Genomic DNA, 17,806 nt, shown 5'->3' with positions numbered 1-17,806 from the left:
GTATCTGATTCAGCGGGTAGATCATTTGGGGACTGAAGCTCTGAGCGTTTGTTATAATCAGGGCGAGCAGAGAGTCCCCAGGACAACCTCATATCAGATGTATCCCTCGCTCCTCTCATCCTTTCATCCATCCATTGTTTATCTGGGTACAATAGAAGGGAAAAGAGAAAGAAGTGAGTGAGAGGCCTCTGATGAAATGGCCAAGAGCTAAGTCTATTCAAACCGTCTTTTAATACAGTGAGTTATTTATTGAACCTTTCTGTGGCCTGGTATGTCCAACTACTCTTTTTATAGTCAGGACCTGGGGTTAGTAGGGAAAAGCTGATATCTAGACCAGCTGGAGCACAGGATGTATGGGGAAGCAATTTCTTTTGGACTGGGTAGTAGATATTTTTGAGAAAGTGGGTAGACAATGGCATGGACATAGTCATGTGCACACACTGAAGTAGGCTAATTTGAGAAGTTGACGTGCCCAGGCCATGACTAATGCTCAGCAAAAAGAGAGCGGAACCGGGTAGAGCCTAGCTAATTGAAGAAGAGAGTTGGCCTAGGTACAGTATGTAAGGTTAATTGAAGACGTGAACTAGCGCAGATATGCTAGGCTAATTGGAGAAGTCAACCTGTGTAGGTATCTTTGGCTAATTGAAGAAGTGAACTAGCGCAGGTATGGTAGGCTAATTGGAGAAGTCAACCTCTGTAGGTATCCTTGGCTAATTGAAGGAGTGAACTGGCTCAGGTATGCTAGGCTAATTTGGAGAGGTCAGTATATGTAGGTATGCTAGGTTTAATTGGAGTTGTGGATGTACACAGGGCAAAGTTTAGCTAATCAGAGAGTGGAATGTGTGTGCTAGGATGATGGTTTCATTGGAGAAGGAGAGGTGTGTGTGTGTGCGCGCAGCTCGGTGAAGCTAATTGCGGAAGGGTGCGCTTGCAGGGCAGTGCAGCCCATTTTCTCCATCACCACGGGAACCCGATAAAAGTAATTAGCTGGACGGCATGGCACAGAGAGGTGCCAGTTGTAGACCAGAGCAGGAGAGGATTAGACACACAGGAGTGAGAACACAAAAGTTAGCCATTCTATCTTTTCATCTCTCTATCTCCCACCTTCCCTTCTTGTTTCCACTTTCTCTCTACCCCACTTTCGCTCTGTCTGCCCCCATCCTCTCTTTCTCTCCTCTTGCCTCTCTCTGTTTTCTGTTTGTTTTGTCATTTTTCCCTTACCAAAAGCTATAAATTGGAATAATAAAATCACTGTCCTGCTGAGAAGTAATCTCATTTTCCCCTCACTCTCCCTCGTTCTCTCCTCCTCCTCTTTCCCCTTTATTCACCATCTCGCGCTCTGTGTCTCTCACTCCCCCCATTTTTTCTTTCTTCCCACATTATTTCTTGATCAGCTTCAGGCGGGTCGGTGCGTCTTTGCCTCTAAATGATTGAAGCGAATGGAAAACAAACATCACCAGGGAGCTGGACCTGTTTAATTTCCTCACTAAGCCCTGAAATGGTGGAGTATAACCCCATTCCTGCAATGGAAAATCACAATCACATCACAAGTGTAGACATGCAATGTAGGTGCAGGGTTGAAACTAAAAGCAGGTTCAGTTCATTAAATGAAATAGACCTCCCCTCACTCCCTCTCCCTGCCAGTCCCAAAGCCTCTCTCCTCCTTGGGGTGGTCCAGTCAGACATCCCCATCCCCCCTATGGCCTGTTCTGGGTTGTGTGGTGTGCAAACAGACAGATGGTCAAACAGACTGGTCTGTTTTCACTGCAGGGCTTCAGTCTCAGCCCAGAGACTGGGAAACCAAACAAAGAAGGGAAAGGGAGAAGAAAACCGACCAAAGAGGAGGAAGAAGAGGACAAGGTTTTGAAGTGCTGTTTTCAAAGGGCTGTGGCTGGGCATTGTTGGAGAGGGTTTGTTTGTGCAAGCAGACGCTATAGAGCATGTGTCAAAGTCATTCCACGGAGGGCCGAGTGTCTGCGAGTTTTCGCTCCTCCCTTGTCTTTGATTGTTGAACTAAGGTCACTGATTAGAGAGGAACTACCCTCACCTGGTTGGAATGTGGTTGACACCCCTGCTATAGAGTGTATTTGGCAGACTTTGACAATAGGATGTTCAAGTTCTGTTCTAGACTAACATGGGTGTATTTTGTTCCTTCTCCCCCGCCCCCCTATCCTCCCTCTCTCCTATCCTCTCTCTCTCCTATCCTCCCTCTCTTCTATCCTCCCTCTCTCCTATCCTCTCTCTCTCCTATCCTCCCTCTCTTCTATCCTCTCTCTCTCCTATCCTCTCTCTCTCCTATCCTCCCTCTCTTCTATCCTCCCTCTCTCAGGTACCACATGTCTGGTGGCCCTGCTGTCTGATAAAGAGTTGACAGTGGCGAACGTTGGCGACTCGCGCGGTGTCCTCTGTGACAAAGACGGCAACGCCATCGCCCTGTCACATGATCACAAGCCCTACCAGCTCAAAGAACGCAAGAGGATCAAGAAGGCTGGTGAGCAAAAGGACATGCCTTAATAACTGGTTTAGGATCAGTTCTCTCCACCACTAGCCCTAATCTTAAACATTATAGATGAAACTTCACAACTATCCCTGGTTCAGCTGTTATATTGTTGCTATACTGAGGGGTAAACCAAGCCTCTGCCAAATGAAGATTTAAAAATATATATATAATCAGGAGCAGTATCCATGACTACTCCCACGACCTTGATCTCAGATTATTATCTTAATGTTTCCTTGATGACATCATAGCTTTATATAGATCACATAGATGGCGCCGGAGAAGATGGCTGCCTTTTTACAGCCCTCTAACCAATTGTACTATTATGTGTGTTTTTTCGCGTTATTTGTAATTTATTCTGTACATAATGTTTCTGCCATTGTCTCTTATAACCAAAAAGAGCTTCTGGATATCAGGACAGCGATTACTCACCTCGTATTGGACGAATATTTTTTCTTCAACGAGTCGGACGCGAAGGATATCCTACAGACACCCAACAAGGCCCAAATCCCTGTTATTCGCAGGAGAAAGAGACAGAGATATCGTGGACGTAGGTCGGGGTGCCTTGTAAGGATCTGACGGCGAGCGAGTAAACTGCCTCTTCCATCAATCCTATTAGCCAATGTTCAATCATTTGAAAATAAATTAGACGACCTACGATTTACGGTTATCCTACCAACGGGACATTCAAAACTGTAATATCTTATGTTTCACCGAGTCGTGGCTGAACGACGACATGGACAACATACAGCTGACGGGATATACGCTACATCGGCAGGATAGAACGGCTGACTCCGGTAAGACAAGGGGTGGCGGTCTGTGTATATTTGTAAACAACAGCTGGTGCACAAAATCAAATACTAAGGAAGTCTTGAGGTTTTGCTCGCCTGAGGGTAGAGTATCTTATGAAAAGCTGTAGACAACTCTCTTGGTAAATAGTGTGTTCATCTATATTTTTCCACCACAAACCAATGCTGGCATTAAGATTGCACTCAACGAGCTGTATAAGGCCATAAGTAAACAGGAAAACGCTCATCCAGAGGCAGCGCTCCTAGTGGCCGGGGACTTTAATGTGCAACCAGAGGAAAATAAACTCTAGACCACCTTTACTCCACACACAGAGACGCATACAAAGCTCTCCCTCGCCCTCCATTTGGCAAATCTGACCATAACTCTATCCTCCTGATTCCTGCTTATAAGCAAAAACTAAAGCAGGAAGCACCAGTGACTCGGTTAATAAAAAAGTGGTCAGATAACGCAGATGCTAAGCTACAGGACTGTTTTGCTAGCACAGACTGGAACATGTTCCGGGATTCTTCATATAGCATTGAGGAGTACACCACATCAGTCACTGGCTTCATCAATAAGTGCATCGATGACGCCGTCCCCACAGTGACCGTACGTACATACCCCAACCAGAAGCCATGGATTACAGGCAACATCCGCACTGAGCTAAAGGGTAGAGCTGCCGCTTTCAAGGAGCGGGACTCTAACCCGGACGCTTATAAGAAATCCCGCTATGCCCTCTGACGAACCATCAAACAGGCAAAGATACAGGACTACGATTGAATCGTACTACACCGGCTCTGATGCTCGTCGGATGTGGCAGGGCTTGAAAACTATTACAGACTACAAAGGGAAGCACAGCCGCGAGCTGCCCAGTGACACAAGCCTACCAGACGAGCTAAACCACTTCTATGTTCGCTTTGAGGCAAGCAACACTGAAGCATGCATGAGAGCACCAGCTGTTCCAGATGACTATGTGATCACGCTCTCCGTAGCCGATGTGAGTAAGACTTTTAAGCAGGTCAACATTCACAAGGCCGCAGGGCCAGACGGATTACCAGGACGTGTACTCCGAGCATGTGCTGACCAACTGGCAAGCGTCTTCACTGACATTTTCAACATGTCCCTGACTGAGTCTGTAATACCAACATGTTTCAAGCAGACCACCATAGTCCCCGTGCCCAAGGACACGAAGATAACCTGCCTAAATGACTACTGACCCGTAGCACTGACGTCTGTAGCCATGAAGTGCTTTGAAAGGCTGGTCATGGCTCACATCAACACCATTATCCCAGAAACCCTAGACCCACTCCAATTTGCATACCGCCCCAACAGATCCACAGATGATGCAATCTCCTCCTCACTGCCCTTTCCCACCTGGACAAGAGGAACACCTACGTGAGAATGCTATTCATTGACTACAGCTCAGCGTTCAACACCATAGTGCTCTCAAAGCTCATCACTAAGCTAAGGATCCTGGGACTAAACACCTCCCTCTGCAACTGGATCCTGGACTTCCTGACGGGCCACCCCCAGGTGGTAAGGGTAGGTAACAACACATCTGCCACGCTGATCCTCAACACGAGGGGCCCCTCATGGCTGCGTGCTCAGTCCCCTCCTGTACTCCCTGTTCACCCATGACTGCATGGCCAGGCACGACTCCAACACCATCATTAAGTTTGCCGACGACACAACAGTGGTAGGCCTGATCACCGACAATGATGAGACAGCCTATAGGGAGGAAGTCAGAGACCTGGCCGTGTGGTGCCAGGATAACAACCTCTCCCTCAACGTGACCAAGACAAAGGAGATGATTGTGGACTACAGGGAAAAAAAGAGGACTGAGCACGCCCCCATTCTCATCGACGGGGTTGTAGTGGAACAGGTTGAGAGCTTCAAGTTCCTTGGTGTCCACATCACCAACGAACTATCATTGTCCAAACACACCAAAACAGTCGTGAAGAGATAACGACAAAGCCTATTCCCCCTCAGGAGACTGAAAAGATTTGGCATGGGTCCTCAGATCCTCAAAAAGTTCTACAGCTGCACCATCGAGAGCATCCTGACTGGTTGCATCACTGCCTGGTATGGCAGCTGCTCGGCCTCCGACCGCAAGGCACTACAGAGGGTAGTGCGTACGGCCCAGTACATCGCTGGGGCCAAGCTTCCTGCCATCCAGGACCTCTATACCAGGCAGTGTCAGAGGAAGGCCCTCAAAATTGTCAGAGACTCCAGCCACCCTAGTCATAGACTGTTCTCTCTGCTACCGCACGGCAAGCGATACCGGAGCGCCAAGTCTAGGTCCAAAAGGCTTCTCAACAGCTTCTACCCCCAAGCCATAAGACTCCTGAACAGCTAATCATGGCTACCCGGACTATTTGCACTGCCCCCCCACCCCCACCCCAACTTTTTACGCTGCTGCTACTCTGTTAATTATTTATGCATAGTCACTTTAACTCTACCCACATGTACATATTACCTCAACTAGCCGGTGCCCCCGCACATTGACTTTGCACCGGTACCCCCCTGTATATAGCCTCCCTACTGTTATTTTATTTTACTTCTTTTTATTAAAAAATAAATGCATTGTTGGTTAAGGGTTGTAAGTAAGCATTTCACGGTAATGTCTACACCTGTTGTATTCGGCGCATGTGGCAAATTACATTTGATTTGATTTGATCAGGGGGGCCAGTGAGTGAGGAATGGAATGCACTCCTCAAGAAAGCCCCAAAAACGTGTACAGAGCCCATTGGCCTGTGATATAATTATCATTTTTATACTGTTTCATATTCTCCTTCATGTGAAAGTGATTTTGATGGAATTGAGCCTTTAGTCAAATGAGTAACAAATCAAGTAGGACACACTGCTGTTGTTGGTGGCTGTCCATAGCTCACCATCGCCATCTACAGGTTGCTGTGGGTAGTGGAGCTGCAAATAAGTCATGACAGCGAAGGACACACAAACTGGGTAAGCTAGTTGGCTAGCAGTTTCCAGTAACTGACCTAAATAACTATGTGTAAGTGTAAAGTCAGTGGTCATAAGTTCACACCAGCTTCCATGACTGTTTACAACATATGTTATTATATAGCTATTATGATGCAGGGTTCAAGTTAAGGGTAACCCTGTGTTTCCCTCCCGTTGAGGATGGCTTCCAAGTAAAGCCTTTTATCCAGTGCGTTACTCTGATTCCTCTTCATGGGTAATTCTCTGGTAATCTGGCTCGGTACTCTGGCAGTGGAAGAGAATACAAATACACAGACACACACACAGGCAGGGCTGCACAGACCTCTTGTGTATACTGTTTATTTTTCTGCTTTACCTTCAGTATGTGAACTGTGTCCAATATAAACTATTCTGTCAGTGAAAGGATGTTAAACCAAAGAAAACACATTTGGTGCGCTGATCCATTTATATATTTTTTTCACCCTTCACTTGAATGTGTTTTTAAAGATTAATGGATCTGCTCATGGGTTTAGGAACACAAAATGTATTTTATCTCTTCATCCCGTCTGCTGTAACTAAAAGCCAAATGTTTCTCTTTTCCTCTCTCTGTCATCCCTCTCTCTCCCATCCTCCCCCCTCTAGGTGGCTTCATCAGTTTCAACGGTTCGTGGCGTGTTCAGGGCATCCTGGCCATGTCTCGCTCGCTGGGCGACTATCCTCTGAAGAACCTGAATGTAGTCATCCCCGACCCTGACATTATGACCTTTGACCTAGATAAGCTGCAGCCAGAGTTTATGATCCTGGCGTCGGACGGGCTGTGGGACGCGTTCAGTAACGAGGAGGCCGTACGCTTCATCAAAGAGCGCCTTGACGAACCCCACTTTGGCGCCAAGAGCATCGTCCTGCAGTCTTTCTACCGCGGGTGCCCAGACAACATAACCGTCATGGTGGTCAAGTTCAAAGGTGCCGGTGGCAAGGCCGCAGAGCAGTAGACCTACTGATGCATCCAAAGGAGAGATCTATATTATATATGAATATATATGTATGTGTATGCATAGGTTTAAAAGAAAACAAGCCGGCAGTTTTTGGAGAGAGAACTGTTTGTATCGAAGAGATTTACAGAAATTTGCCATTCGCCACCATGATGCAAACACATACAAATTCACTCACACTCTCTAACAGTCACTTGTTTTGTTTTTTCTTCAATCCACATAACATATCATTAATATGTTTTTAGTTTTTTTAAAGCAGTCATATCCTCAAGGCCCTACACTGTGTGTTTTGCACAAGAGGTACACCGAGATATCGACATAATTTGAAGACGAGACCGAGTTGCAGTGATTTGTACATATCTGCTGATAAAGGTTTTCTCAGAGGTCATCTGATTGGTGCTTACATACATCAGAGCACCTGTAACTGGACACCTGTTTGGTTAGCCAGAGGGGCTAAATAGTTTATGTTTTAAAGAGAGCTGAGACTAGACAAACTCTTCTGTTTTGTCTAGCATGGCCTATTTCTTTGGCCAATCAAACAGACAACGTGACTGATTGGATTAAGATGGCATTAGGAGATACATGTTCTGGGGTCCTAATCAACGGACTGTTGTTGCCTTCATGAGTGTATCGTATCAAATCACATTCAGTTGGATGCTTCACTGTCACCCCTTGATTTCTAACATTGTTCTGTCATTCTAAACATTGGCCATCTTGTCTGTCAGCTCCATAGACATTAAAACCGGTCAGCTCCCTAGCTCCATGTTGATTTTTGACCTGCAGTGGAGTACCCCCAAATGACTGCACTGAGAATTGCAACTGTATTTTGAAGTTCAGAAGTTTATTGGTACTAAATATAATAGATTCCTTTCCTCATTCATGCAGACTACTAATGATGTCATCTATACCTGTCTGTCGACAACAGTCTGTGGTCGTCCCTCTGCCCAGAATGCATTTCTGTAACTCTAATCCCCTGTTAACCCTGATCTAGGAATGAGTGGCATTTTGACACTAGTTGCACAAATGTTTGCACCATGCTGTTATTAATAATGTTATGTCATTATTTTTGAATTAAGTATACAAATTAATTTTGACATGCGCATTGTGCTGTTTTAATACCCTACACGTCTTTATTCTGATCATTGGCAGCCGATTTGTCTTTCTGAAGTTGGGTTTAGTTCTATGGTCTCATGCTCCCTCTACATCAGGGTTCTCTGGGGTGGGAGAGTACATAGTAAAAAGACCATCCCTGTCACTGCCTGTCATATCGTACAGCTAACTTTTTAAGTTTTATTTCTGTAAACTGACAGACTCAAAACATAATATGAAGCCTTTTAATTCAATATTTACTTGTTGCCTTATTTCTTTTAAATATACATGTCCTCTCATGAATTTGTTGCCAAAACTAACTCCTTGGTTTGTAATGTTTGTTAAACATGCACATCGCATGTAGATATCATATCTCACCTGTAGAATACCATCACAGATGTCTCCATGAGACAAGGAAGTGTAACATGAATGTACATACTGTTCCCATGTTATCCTCCCCCTCCACATCTGCAATGAAGAAAGCAATGCACCAACTCTTTGGTTGATTAACAAAAGAGGTATTTACTAGATTAGTATGTTTATGCGCTTTTTCGGTTGTACATTCTTCCAAAATAATGTATGTTACAGAATGTTTATGTGGAGTTTGTATTCGTTTTTGTTGAATTTAAGAAACTGTGTAAAAAAAAGAAAGATCTGTGAATTTTAAGATGAAATCAAACAGATGATAACAATAAAAGGATTAAAGATGATAGCATTGTCTTTTTTGGTTTTTATTCATGGGAGAAATAACTGATGTTAAATTATATTTGATTGGTTTGAGAGAACTGCAAATACAGTATATTTCAATGACCATGCTTGATAGTGCTGGTGAGTGGCCTAAAGAAGCCTGATCATGCCACCTGTTGGTTTGTCAATAGCACTTGTTTTGTATGGTATTTTTGATTTGATTTTATACGGTAAATGGGATACATGGTGGTAGATGTTGACTGGGTAAATCCAGGTAACATTTTACATTAAGGTATACTTAAATTGATTTATAATGGGCTTTATACGTAGTTTATAAACATAATTGTTAGTTTGTTTTATAAATCTATAATAAACTGTTAATATAATAAACATTGTGAGATTTTTTCACATGTGCCCTGTTTTCAGCACTTCAAACTGCATTATCTATATTGAACAAAAATATAAACGCAGCAATTTCAAAGATTTTGCAAAGTTACAGTTCATGTAATGAAATCAGTCAATTGAAATAAATTCACTAGGCCCTAATCAATGGATTTCATATGACTGGGCAGGGGCGCAGTTTTTCCCAACAAAAGGGCTTTATTACAGACCAAAATTTTCCTCTGCATACCCCCTCCCCCCTCTGACGATCCTGCAGGTGAAGAAGCCAGATGTGGAGGTCCTGGGCTGGCGTGGTTTCATGTGGTCTGCGGTTGTGAGACCGGTTGGACGTACTGCCAAATTATCTAAAATGACGTGGCTTATGGTAGAGAAATTAACATTCAATTGGTGGACATTCCTGCAGTCAGCATGCCAATTGCACGCTCCCTCAAAATTTGAGACATCTGCGGCATTGTGTTGTGTGACAAAACTGCACATTTTAGAGTGGCCTTTTATTGTCCCCAGAACAAGGTGCACCTGTGTAATGGTCATGCTGTTTAATCGGCTTCTTGATATGCCACAACTGTCAGGTGGATGGATTATCTTTACAAAGGATAAAATACTCACTAACAGGGATGTAAACAAATTTGTGCACAAAATTTGAGAGAAATAAGCTTTTTGTGCGAATGGAAAATGTCTGGGATCTTTTATTTCAGCTCATGAAACATGGGACCAGCACTTTACATGTTGCGTTTATATTTTTGTTCAGTGTAGATAAATGGGTGTAGCCTTAGCCTACAATATACAGTGAGGGAAAAAAATATTTGATCCCCTGCTAATTTTGTACGTTTGCCCACTGACAAAGAAATGATCAGTCTATAATTTTAATGATAGGTTTATTTGAACAGTGAGAGACAGAATAACAACAAAAGAATCCAGAAAAACGCATGTCAAAAATGTTATAAATTGATTTGCATTTTAATGAGGGAAATAAGTATTTGACCCCCTCTCAATCAGAAAGATTTCTGGCTCCCAGGTGTCTTTTAAACAGGTAACGAGCTGAGATTAGGAGCACACTCTTAAAGGGAGTGCTCCTAATCTCAGCTTGTTACCTATATAAAAGACACCTGTCCACAGAAGCAATCAATCAATCAGATTCCAAACTCTCCACCATGGCCAAGACCAAAGAGCTCTGCAAGGATGTCAGGGACAAGATTGTAGACCTACACAAGGCTGGAATGGGCTACAAGACCATCGCCAAGCAGCTTGGTGAGAAGGTGACAACAGTTGGTGCGATTATTCGCAAATGGAAGAAACACAAAAGAACTGTCAATCTCCCTCGGCCTGGGGCTCCATGCAAGATCTCACCTCGTGGAGTTGCAATGATCATGAGAACGGTGAGGAATCAGCCCAGAACTACACGGGAGGATCTTGTCAATGATCTCAAGGCAGCTGGGACCATAGTCACCAAGAAAACAATTGGTAACACACTACGCTGTGAAGGACTGAAATCCTGCAGCGCCCGCAAGGTCCCCCCTGCTCAAGAAAGCACATATACAGGCCCGTCTGAAGTTTGCCAATGAACATCTGAATGATTCAGAGGAGAACTGGGTGAAAGTGTTGTGGTCAGATGAGACCAAAATCGAGCTCTTTGGCATCAACTCAACTCGCCGTGTTTGGAGGAGGAGGAATGCTGCCTATGACCCCAAGAACACCATCCCCACCGTCAAACATGGAGGTGGAAACATTATGCTTTGGGGGTGTTTTTCTGCTAAGGGGACAGGACAACTTCACCGCATCAAAGGGACGATGGACGGCACCATGTACCATCAAATCTTGTGTGAGAACCTCCTTCCCTCAGCCAAGGCATTGAAAATGGGTCGTGGATGGGTATTCCAGCATGACAATGACCCAAAACACACGGCCAAGGCAACAAAGGAGTGGCTCAAGAAGAAGCACATTAAGGTCCTGGAGTGGCCTAGCCAGTCTCCAGACCTTAATCCCATAGAAAATCTGTGGATGGAGCTGAAGGTTTGAGTTGCCAAACGTCAGCCTCGAAACCTTAATGACTTGGAGAAGATCTGCAAAGAGGAGTGGGACAAAATCCCTCCTGAGATGTGTGCAAACCTGGTGGCCAACTACAAGAAACGTCTGACCTCTGTGATTGCCAACAAGGGTTTTGCCATCAAGTACTAAGTCATGTTTTGCAGAGGGGTCAAATACTTATTTCCCTCATTAAAATGCAAATCAATTGATAACATTTTTGACATGCGTTTTTCTGGATTTTTTTTGTTGTTATTCTGTCTCTCACTGTTCAAATAAACCTACCATTAAAATTATAGACTGATCATGTCAGTGGGCAAACGTACAAAATCAACAGGGGATCAAATACTTTTTTCCCTCACTGTATATGATTTATACTGGAGATACTAATAATGACATTTATGTTTGAACAATAGACCGGCCTATTTATATGGGGGACTATGAAAGTTCTCATGCTATGCTGCCTGGAATCTACACCCTCAGCCGACATTCCCAAATGGTTGTGTTGTGACGATGTGCTGGTCTGGCATGTTGTGGCTTCAAATATGCAGTTGAAGTCTGAAGTTTACATACACCTTAGCCAAATACATTTAAACTCAGTTTTTCACAATTCCAGACATTTAATCCTAGTAAAAATACCCTGTCTTAGGTCAGTTAGGATCACCACTTTATTTTAAGAATGTGAAATGTCAGAATAATAGTAGAGAGAATGATTTATTTTAGCTTTTATTTATTTAATCACATTCCCAGTGGGTCAGAAGTTTACAAACACTCAATTAGTATTTGGTAGCATTGCCTTTAAATTGTTTAACTTGGGTCAAATATTTTGTGTAGCCTTCCACAAGCTTCCCACAATAAGTTGGGTGAATTTTGGCCCATTCCTGCTAACAGAGCTGGTGTAAATAAGTCAGGTTTGTAGGCCTCCTTGCTCGCACATGCTTTTTCAGTTCTGCCCACACATTTTCTATAGGATTGAGGTCAGGGCTTTGTGATGGCCACTCCAATACCTTGACTTTCTTGTCCTTAAGCCATTTTGCCACAACTTTGGAAGTATGCTTGGGGTCATTGTCGATTTTGAAGACCCATTTGCGACCAAGCTTTCACTTCCTGACTGATGTCTTGAGATGTTTCTTCAATATATCCACATAATTTTCCTTCCTCATGATGCCATCTATTTTGTGAAGCGCACCAGTCCCTCCTGCAGCAAAGCACCCCCACAGCATGATTCTGCCACCCCCATGCTTCACGGTTGGGATGGTGTTCTTCGGCTTGCAAGCCTTCCCCTTTTTCCTCCAAACATAACGATGGTCATTATGGCCAAACAGTTCTATCTTTGTTTCATCAGACCAGAGGACATTTCTCAAAAAAGTACGATCTTTGTCCCCATGTGCAGTTGCAAACCGTAGTCTGGCTTTTTTATGGTGGTTTGGAGCAGTAGCTTCTACCTTGCTGAGCGGCCTTTCAGGTTATGTCGATATAGGACTTGTTTTACTGTGGATATAGATACTTTTGTACCTGTTTCCTCCAGCATCTTCACAAGGTCCTTTGCTGTTGTTCTGGGATTGATTTGCACTTTTCGCACCAAAGTACATTCATCTCTAGGAGACAGAACGCGTCTCCTTCCTGAGCGGTATGACGGCAGCGTGGTCCCATGGTGTTTATACTTGCGTACTATTGTTTGTACAGATGAACGTGGTACCTTCAGGCGTTTGGAAATTGCTCCCAAGGATGAAGCAGACTTGTGGCGGTCTACAATTTGTTTTCTGAGATCTTGGCTGATTTCTTTTGATTTTCCCATGATGTCAAGCAAAGAGGCACTGAGTTTGAAGGTAGGCCTTGAAATACATCCACAGGTACACCTCCAATTTACTAAAATGATGCCAATTAGCCTATCAGAAACTTCTAAAGCCATGACATCATTTTCTGGAATTTTCCAAGCTGTTTAAAGGCACAGTCAACTTAGTGTATGTAAACTTCTGACCCACTGGAATTGTGATACAGTGAATTATAAGTGAAATAATCTGTCTGTAAATAATTGTTGGAAAAATTACTTGTGTCATGCACAAAGTAGATGTCCTAACCGACTTGCCAAAACTATAGTTTGTTAACAAGAAATTAGTGGAGTGGTTGAAAAACGAGTTTTAATGACTCCAACCTAAGTGTATGTAAACTTCCGACTTCAACTGTAACTGTATGATGTAACCCACTAACCATACAGGCCAGATGAGTACCCATGACCTTCTGGTCTAAAACTGTCACTCTGACGCCATTTCCAGGAGACGGTCACTCAGGAAGGAACACAAACCCACCTACGCCCTAAAAAGGACTTCCTGCTGAGTGTGATGGTCTGAAGCAGGTTACTCTTTCAGCAGTGCAATAGTAGTATAAGACATTGAGAGGCTCTAACCTGAACTATCCCCAGAGATATAAAAAGCTTTACCAAAAGCTGCATAATGACTTGGGCATCTTACTACAACGGGGGGAGTGGTCTTGCTGCCTCCTCGGTGTACATAAGCCATTCTGATTTGCACCCTGACTTTATAAGAGGGGATTCATCACAGCCAGAGCTCAGAAAAAGACAGAGCTTACAGAGCAGAGCACAAAGTAACTGCGGGCAGGGCATTGCTGCACAGAGCTGAGGCAGCAACAATAACACAAGCCAGTCTTTTTCTCCAGACAATAGGACCTGTGTTTGGGTTGAGCATGGGACTGCATGGGTCTAAGCACCCTCAGCAGGCTCAGATTGTGATGCTGGGCCTGGACAGCTCGGGGAAGTCCACCCTGCTCTACAAGCTCAAGTACAACGAGTCTGTCATCACCGTGCCCACCGTGGGCTTCAACGTGGAGATGCTGGAGACGGAGGCGAGGGGTCCGGGGTTGACCGTGTGGGACGTGGGAGGCCAGCATAGGATGAGGCCCCACTGGAAGCACCACTACATGGGCACAGAGGCCCTGGTGTTTGTGGTGGACAGCTGGGACCGCAGGCGTCTGGAGGAGGCAAAGAAAGAGCTCCATCAGGTCATTATTTATTCATAATACAACGTTTTTCAGCCTAATCCTGATACATGAATGTAAATAAATGACAGGTCATAACATTTTACATTTACATTTTAGTCATTTAGCAGACGCTCTTATCCAGAGCGACTTACAGGAGCAATTAGGGTTAAGTGCCTTGCTCAAGGGCACATTAACGTCATTTAGCAGACGCTCTTAGCCAGAGCGACTCACAAATTGGTGCGTTCACCCTATAGCCAGTGGGATAACCACTTTACAATTGGGGGGTAGAAGGATTCCTTTATCCTATCCCAGGTATTCCTTAAAGAGGTGGGGTTTCAAATGTCTCCGGAAGGTGGTGAGTGACTCCGCTGTCCTGGCGTCGTGAGGGAGCTTGTTCCACCATTGGGGTGCCAGAGCAGCGAACAGTTTTGACTGGGCTGAGCGGGAACTATGCTTCCGCAGAGGAAGGGGAGCCAGCAGGCCAGAGGTGGATGAGCGCAATGCCCTCGTTTGGGTGTAGGGACTGATCAGAGCCTGAAGGTACAGAGGTGCCGTTCCCCTCACTGCTCCATAGGCAAGCACCATGGTCTTGTAGCGGATGCGAGCTTCAACTGGAAGCCAGTGGAGTGTGCGGAGGAGGGGGGTGACGTGAGAGAACTTGGGAAGGTTGAACACCAGACGGGCTGCGGCATTCTGGATGAGTTGTAGGGGTTTAATGGCACAGGCAGGGAGGCCAGCCAACAGCGAGTTGCAGTAGTCCAGTAGTCCATAACCAGATCTCTTTCTTGTCATTTGGGCCATGTTGTTATGGGGTATAATAATGTGTATACTGATCTTTTACATCACCCAACAGGTGCTGAGGAGCGGGAGTCTAAAGAGCATTCCTCTGGTGGTGCTGGCCAATAAGCAGGACCTCCCTGGGGCAGCAAGCCCACTGGAGATCACCCACAGGTTGGACCTGAGGAGGGTATGTGGGAACAGGGACTGGTTTGTCCAGCCGTGCTCTGGGAGGACTGGTGTGGGCCTGGAGGAAGGCTTCAGAAGGGTTGCCTATCTGTTGAAGACTTCACTAAAGCAGACTGAGGCGGATATAAAGAACAGAGTAAAACAACTGAAGCCCAAAGCCATTACGATGATGACCAAGACACAAGGCCTGGGCTGCAGCTAGGACCAGTGATTATAAAACCCTGTGGATGGGTGTAATAATCTCCCTTGGATTATTTTGTATTCTTCTTCAGGATTATTTTGAGCAGAGTAGGTGAAGATTCAGAATGCCCTGTGTTGGATCATTCATACTTGAATATGGGAACCAGACTCTCCAGAACAAACTTCAGATCACAACGTATCTCACGCTGAAAGCTATCATTTTGCACGTTTGTTGATTGTTCAAAAGGGTTGTATGATTTTGATACATCAATGTGAATTTCTGCATTTCCTTGTCATTTATTTATTATAAATTAAAAACCACTGTCGCCTAATTGTTATTGAAGGTGTTACTTTTCAAGGCAGGAATTTAAACTATTGAATATTTTACATAGTCATGACCAGTATCAGATGCAATGCATTTAGCCTGCACAGTTATTTTGTAGACTAATTTATCTGGAGCAAACAGGGGAATAATGCGTATTCAAATGGACTGAACAACATCACAAATCACAAACCCCTCAGGAGAGAGCAATATGCAACATTTATAGACTTCTTTGGTTTAGAAATTACAAGTTTAGACACAGGAGTAGTAGGCTTATACCAAATACACTGATTGAGAGATCATACTGATTGAGAGATCTCAAAAGAGTGTGTGATATCTGTGGATTAGAATGATAAACATGTTCCAAAACAGTGCTTCCATTATGGTAAGTATGTCCTATACATTCCATTAAAAAAGGTAGAGTTCAATTGGAATTGGCTCTGTAACATCAAATTTGATTTTAGTTCCATGTTCCACATTCTAGAATTCAATAAAGTTTTTTTTTTCTGGGACACATTTTTTTGATGAAACTGGAGGACTTTGCACTTTAGACAACTTGGTATTGCCCTGGAAATATTAATTAAGTGTTCACCAAATGGACCTGCAGGTATGTTTGCCTATACACAATGAAGCTCACTATAATGCACAACATAGTTGTTTTATGTTGAAAACAATATATTTGATGGTATCTATCTTACTTTCGCTAATTGTAACAGTCATAGCTAACGTTAACGACTAACGCGTTAACTTACTGTTGTAACGTTACTAGCTATGTGCTTGTAGCCTATTATGGAGAAGAAAAACAATTCTGGACATTGTTAACGTTAACGTATTATTTAAATAGGTTAAATAACACTTTTGACATTTGACTTTGGCAGTTGGTGCCTAGCTACATTTCTGATTGTTGCCATAGTGATTACAATAGATAGTTTCAGGGTCAAGAAGGCAACTAAACTTGATATTTATTAATGATGGGCACCGATATGGAAAAAGTCTATATCGATATCAATATACAGTGGGGGGAAAAAGTATTTAGTCAGCCACCAATTGTGCAAGTTCTCCCACTTAAAAAGATGAGAGAGGCCTGTAATTTTCATCATATGTAGACTTCAACTATGACAGACAAATTGAGGGGGAAAAAATCCAGAAAATCACATTGTAAGATTTTTAATGAATTTATTTGCAAATTATGGTGGAAAATAAGTATTTGGTCACCTACAAACAAGCAAGATTTCTGGCTCTCACAGACCTGTATCTTCTTCTTTAAGAGGCTCCTCTGTCCTCCACTCGTTACCTGTATTAATGGCACCTGTTTGAACTTGTTATCAGTATAAAAGACACCTGTCCACAACCTCAAACAGTCACACTCCAAACTCCACTATGGCCAAGACCAAAGAGCTGTCAAAGGACACCAGAAACAAAATTGTAGACCTGCACCAGGCTGGGAAGACTGAATCTGCAATAGGTAAGCAGCTTGGTTTGAAGAAATCAACTGCGGGAGCAATTATTAGGAAATGGAAGACAATCTCCCTCAATCTGGGGCTCCACGCAAGATCTCACCCCGTGGGGTCAAAATGATCACAAGAACGGTGAGCAAAAATCCCAGAACCACACGGGGGGACCTAGTGAATGACCTGCAGAGAGCTGGGACAAAAGTAACAAAGCCTACCATCAGTAACACACTACGCCGCCAGGGACTCAAATCCTGCAGTGCCAGACGTGTCCCCCTGCTTAAGCCAGTACATGTCCAGGCCCGTCTGATGTTTGCTAGAGTGCATTTGGATGATCCAGAAGAGGATTGGGAGAATGTCATATGGTCAGATGAAACCAAAATAGAACTTTTGGTAAAAACTCAACTCGATCGTGTTTGGAGGACAAAGAATGCTGAGTTGCATCCAAAGAACACCATACCTACTGTGAAGC

At 43.9% G+C, this 17,806-nt stretch overlaps 2 protein-coding genes across 2 annotated transcripts in view; both read left to right on the top strand.

Annotated features, from left to right (window-relative positions):
- The window catches only part of LOC121565473 (protein phosphatase 1L-like), a 56,753-nt gene extending 47,736 nt beyond the window's left edge, over nucleotides 1–9,017 (top strand). The window contains exons 3-4 of the mRNA XM_041876100.2: nucleotides 2,330–2,491; nucleotides 6,869–9,017. Coding sequence (XP_041732034.1) covers nucleotides 2,330–2,491; nucleotides 6,869–7,218 — 512 coding nt within the window. The 3' untranslated portion in view covers nucleotides 7,219–9,017. The remainder of the gene's footprint in view (nucleotides 1–2,329; nucleotides 2,492–6,868) is intronic.
- A 4,977-nt stretch (nucleotides 9,018–13,994) lies between these two features.
- LOC121567127 (ADP-ribosylation factor-like protein 14) lies at nucleotides 13,995–15,838 on the top strand. Its single transcript, XM_041877069.2, has 2 exons — nucleotides 13,995–14,436; nucleotides 15,269–15,838. Exons 1-2 carry the CDS (start codon nucleotides 14,122–14,124, stop codon nucleotides 15,581–15,583), a joined length of 630 nt encoding a protein of 209 aa, XP_041733003.2. The 5' UTR covers nucleotides 13,995–14,121; the 3' UTR covers nucleotides 15,584–15,838.
- Nucleotides 15,839–17,806: the final 1,968 nt, after the last annotated feature.

The sequence above is a fragment of the Coregonus clupeaformis genome, chromosome 5 (genome assembly GCF_020615455.1).
Source record: "Coregonus clupeaformis isolate EN_2021a chromosome 5, ASM2061545v1, whole genome shotgun sequence".
Classification (NCBI taxonomy): Eukaryota; Metazoa; Chordata; class Actinopteri; order Salmoniformes; family Salmonidae; genus Coregonus; species Coregonus clupeaformis.
Note: the sequence above shows the minus strand (reverse complement) of the source record. Positions and strands in the feature narration are given on the sequence as shown.

What these genes read in the sequence shown, in the direction of transcription:
- LOC121567127 (XM_041877069.2), top strand. Translation starts at nt 14,122, where the DNA reads ATGGGACTGCATGGGTCTAAGCACCCTCAGCAGGCTCAGATTGTGATG. An exon ending in CAAAGAAAGAGCTCCATCAG is followed by an intron (nt 14,437 to 15,268) that starts GTCATTATTTAT and finishes ATCACCCAACAG; the next exon opens with GTGCTGAGGAGCGGGAGTCT.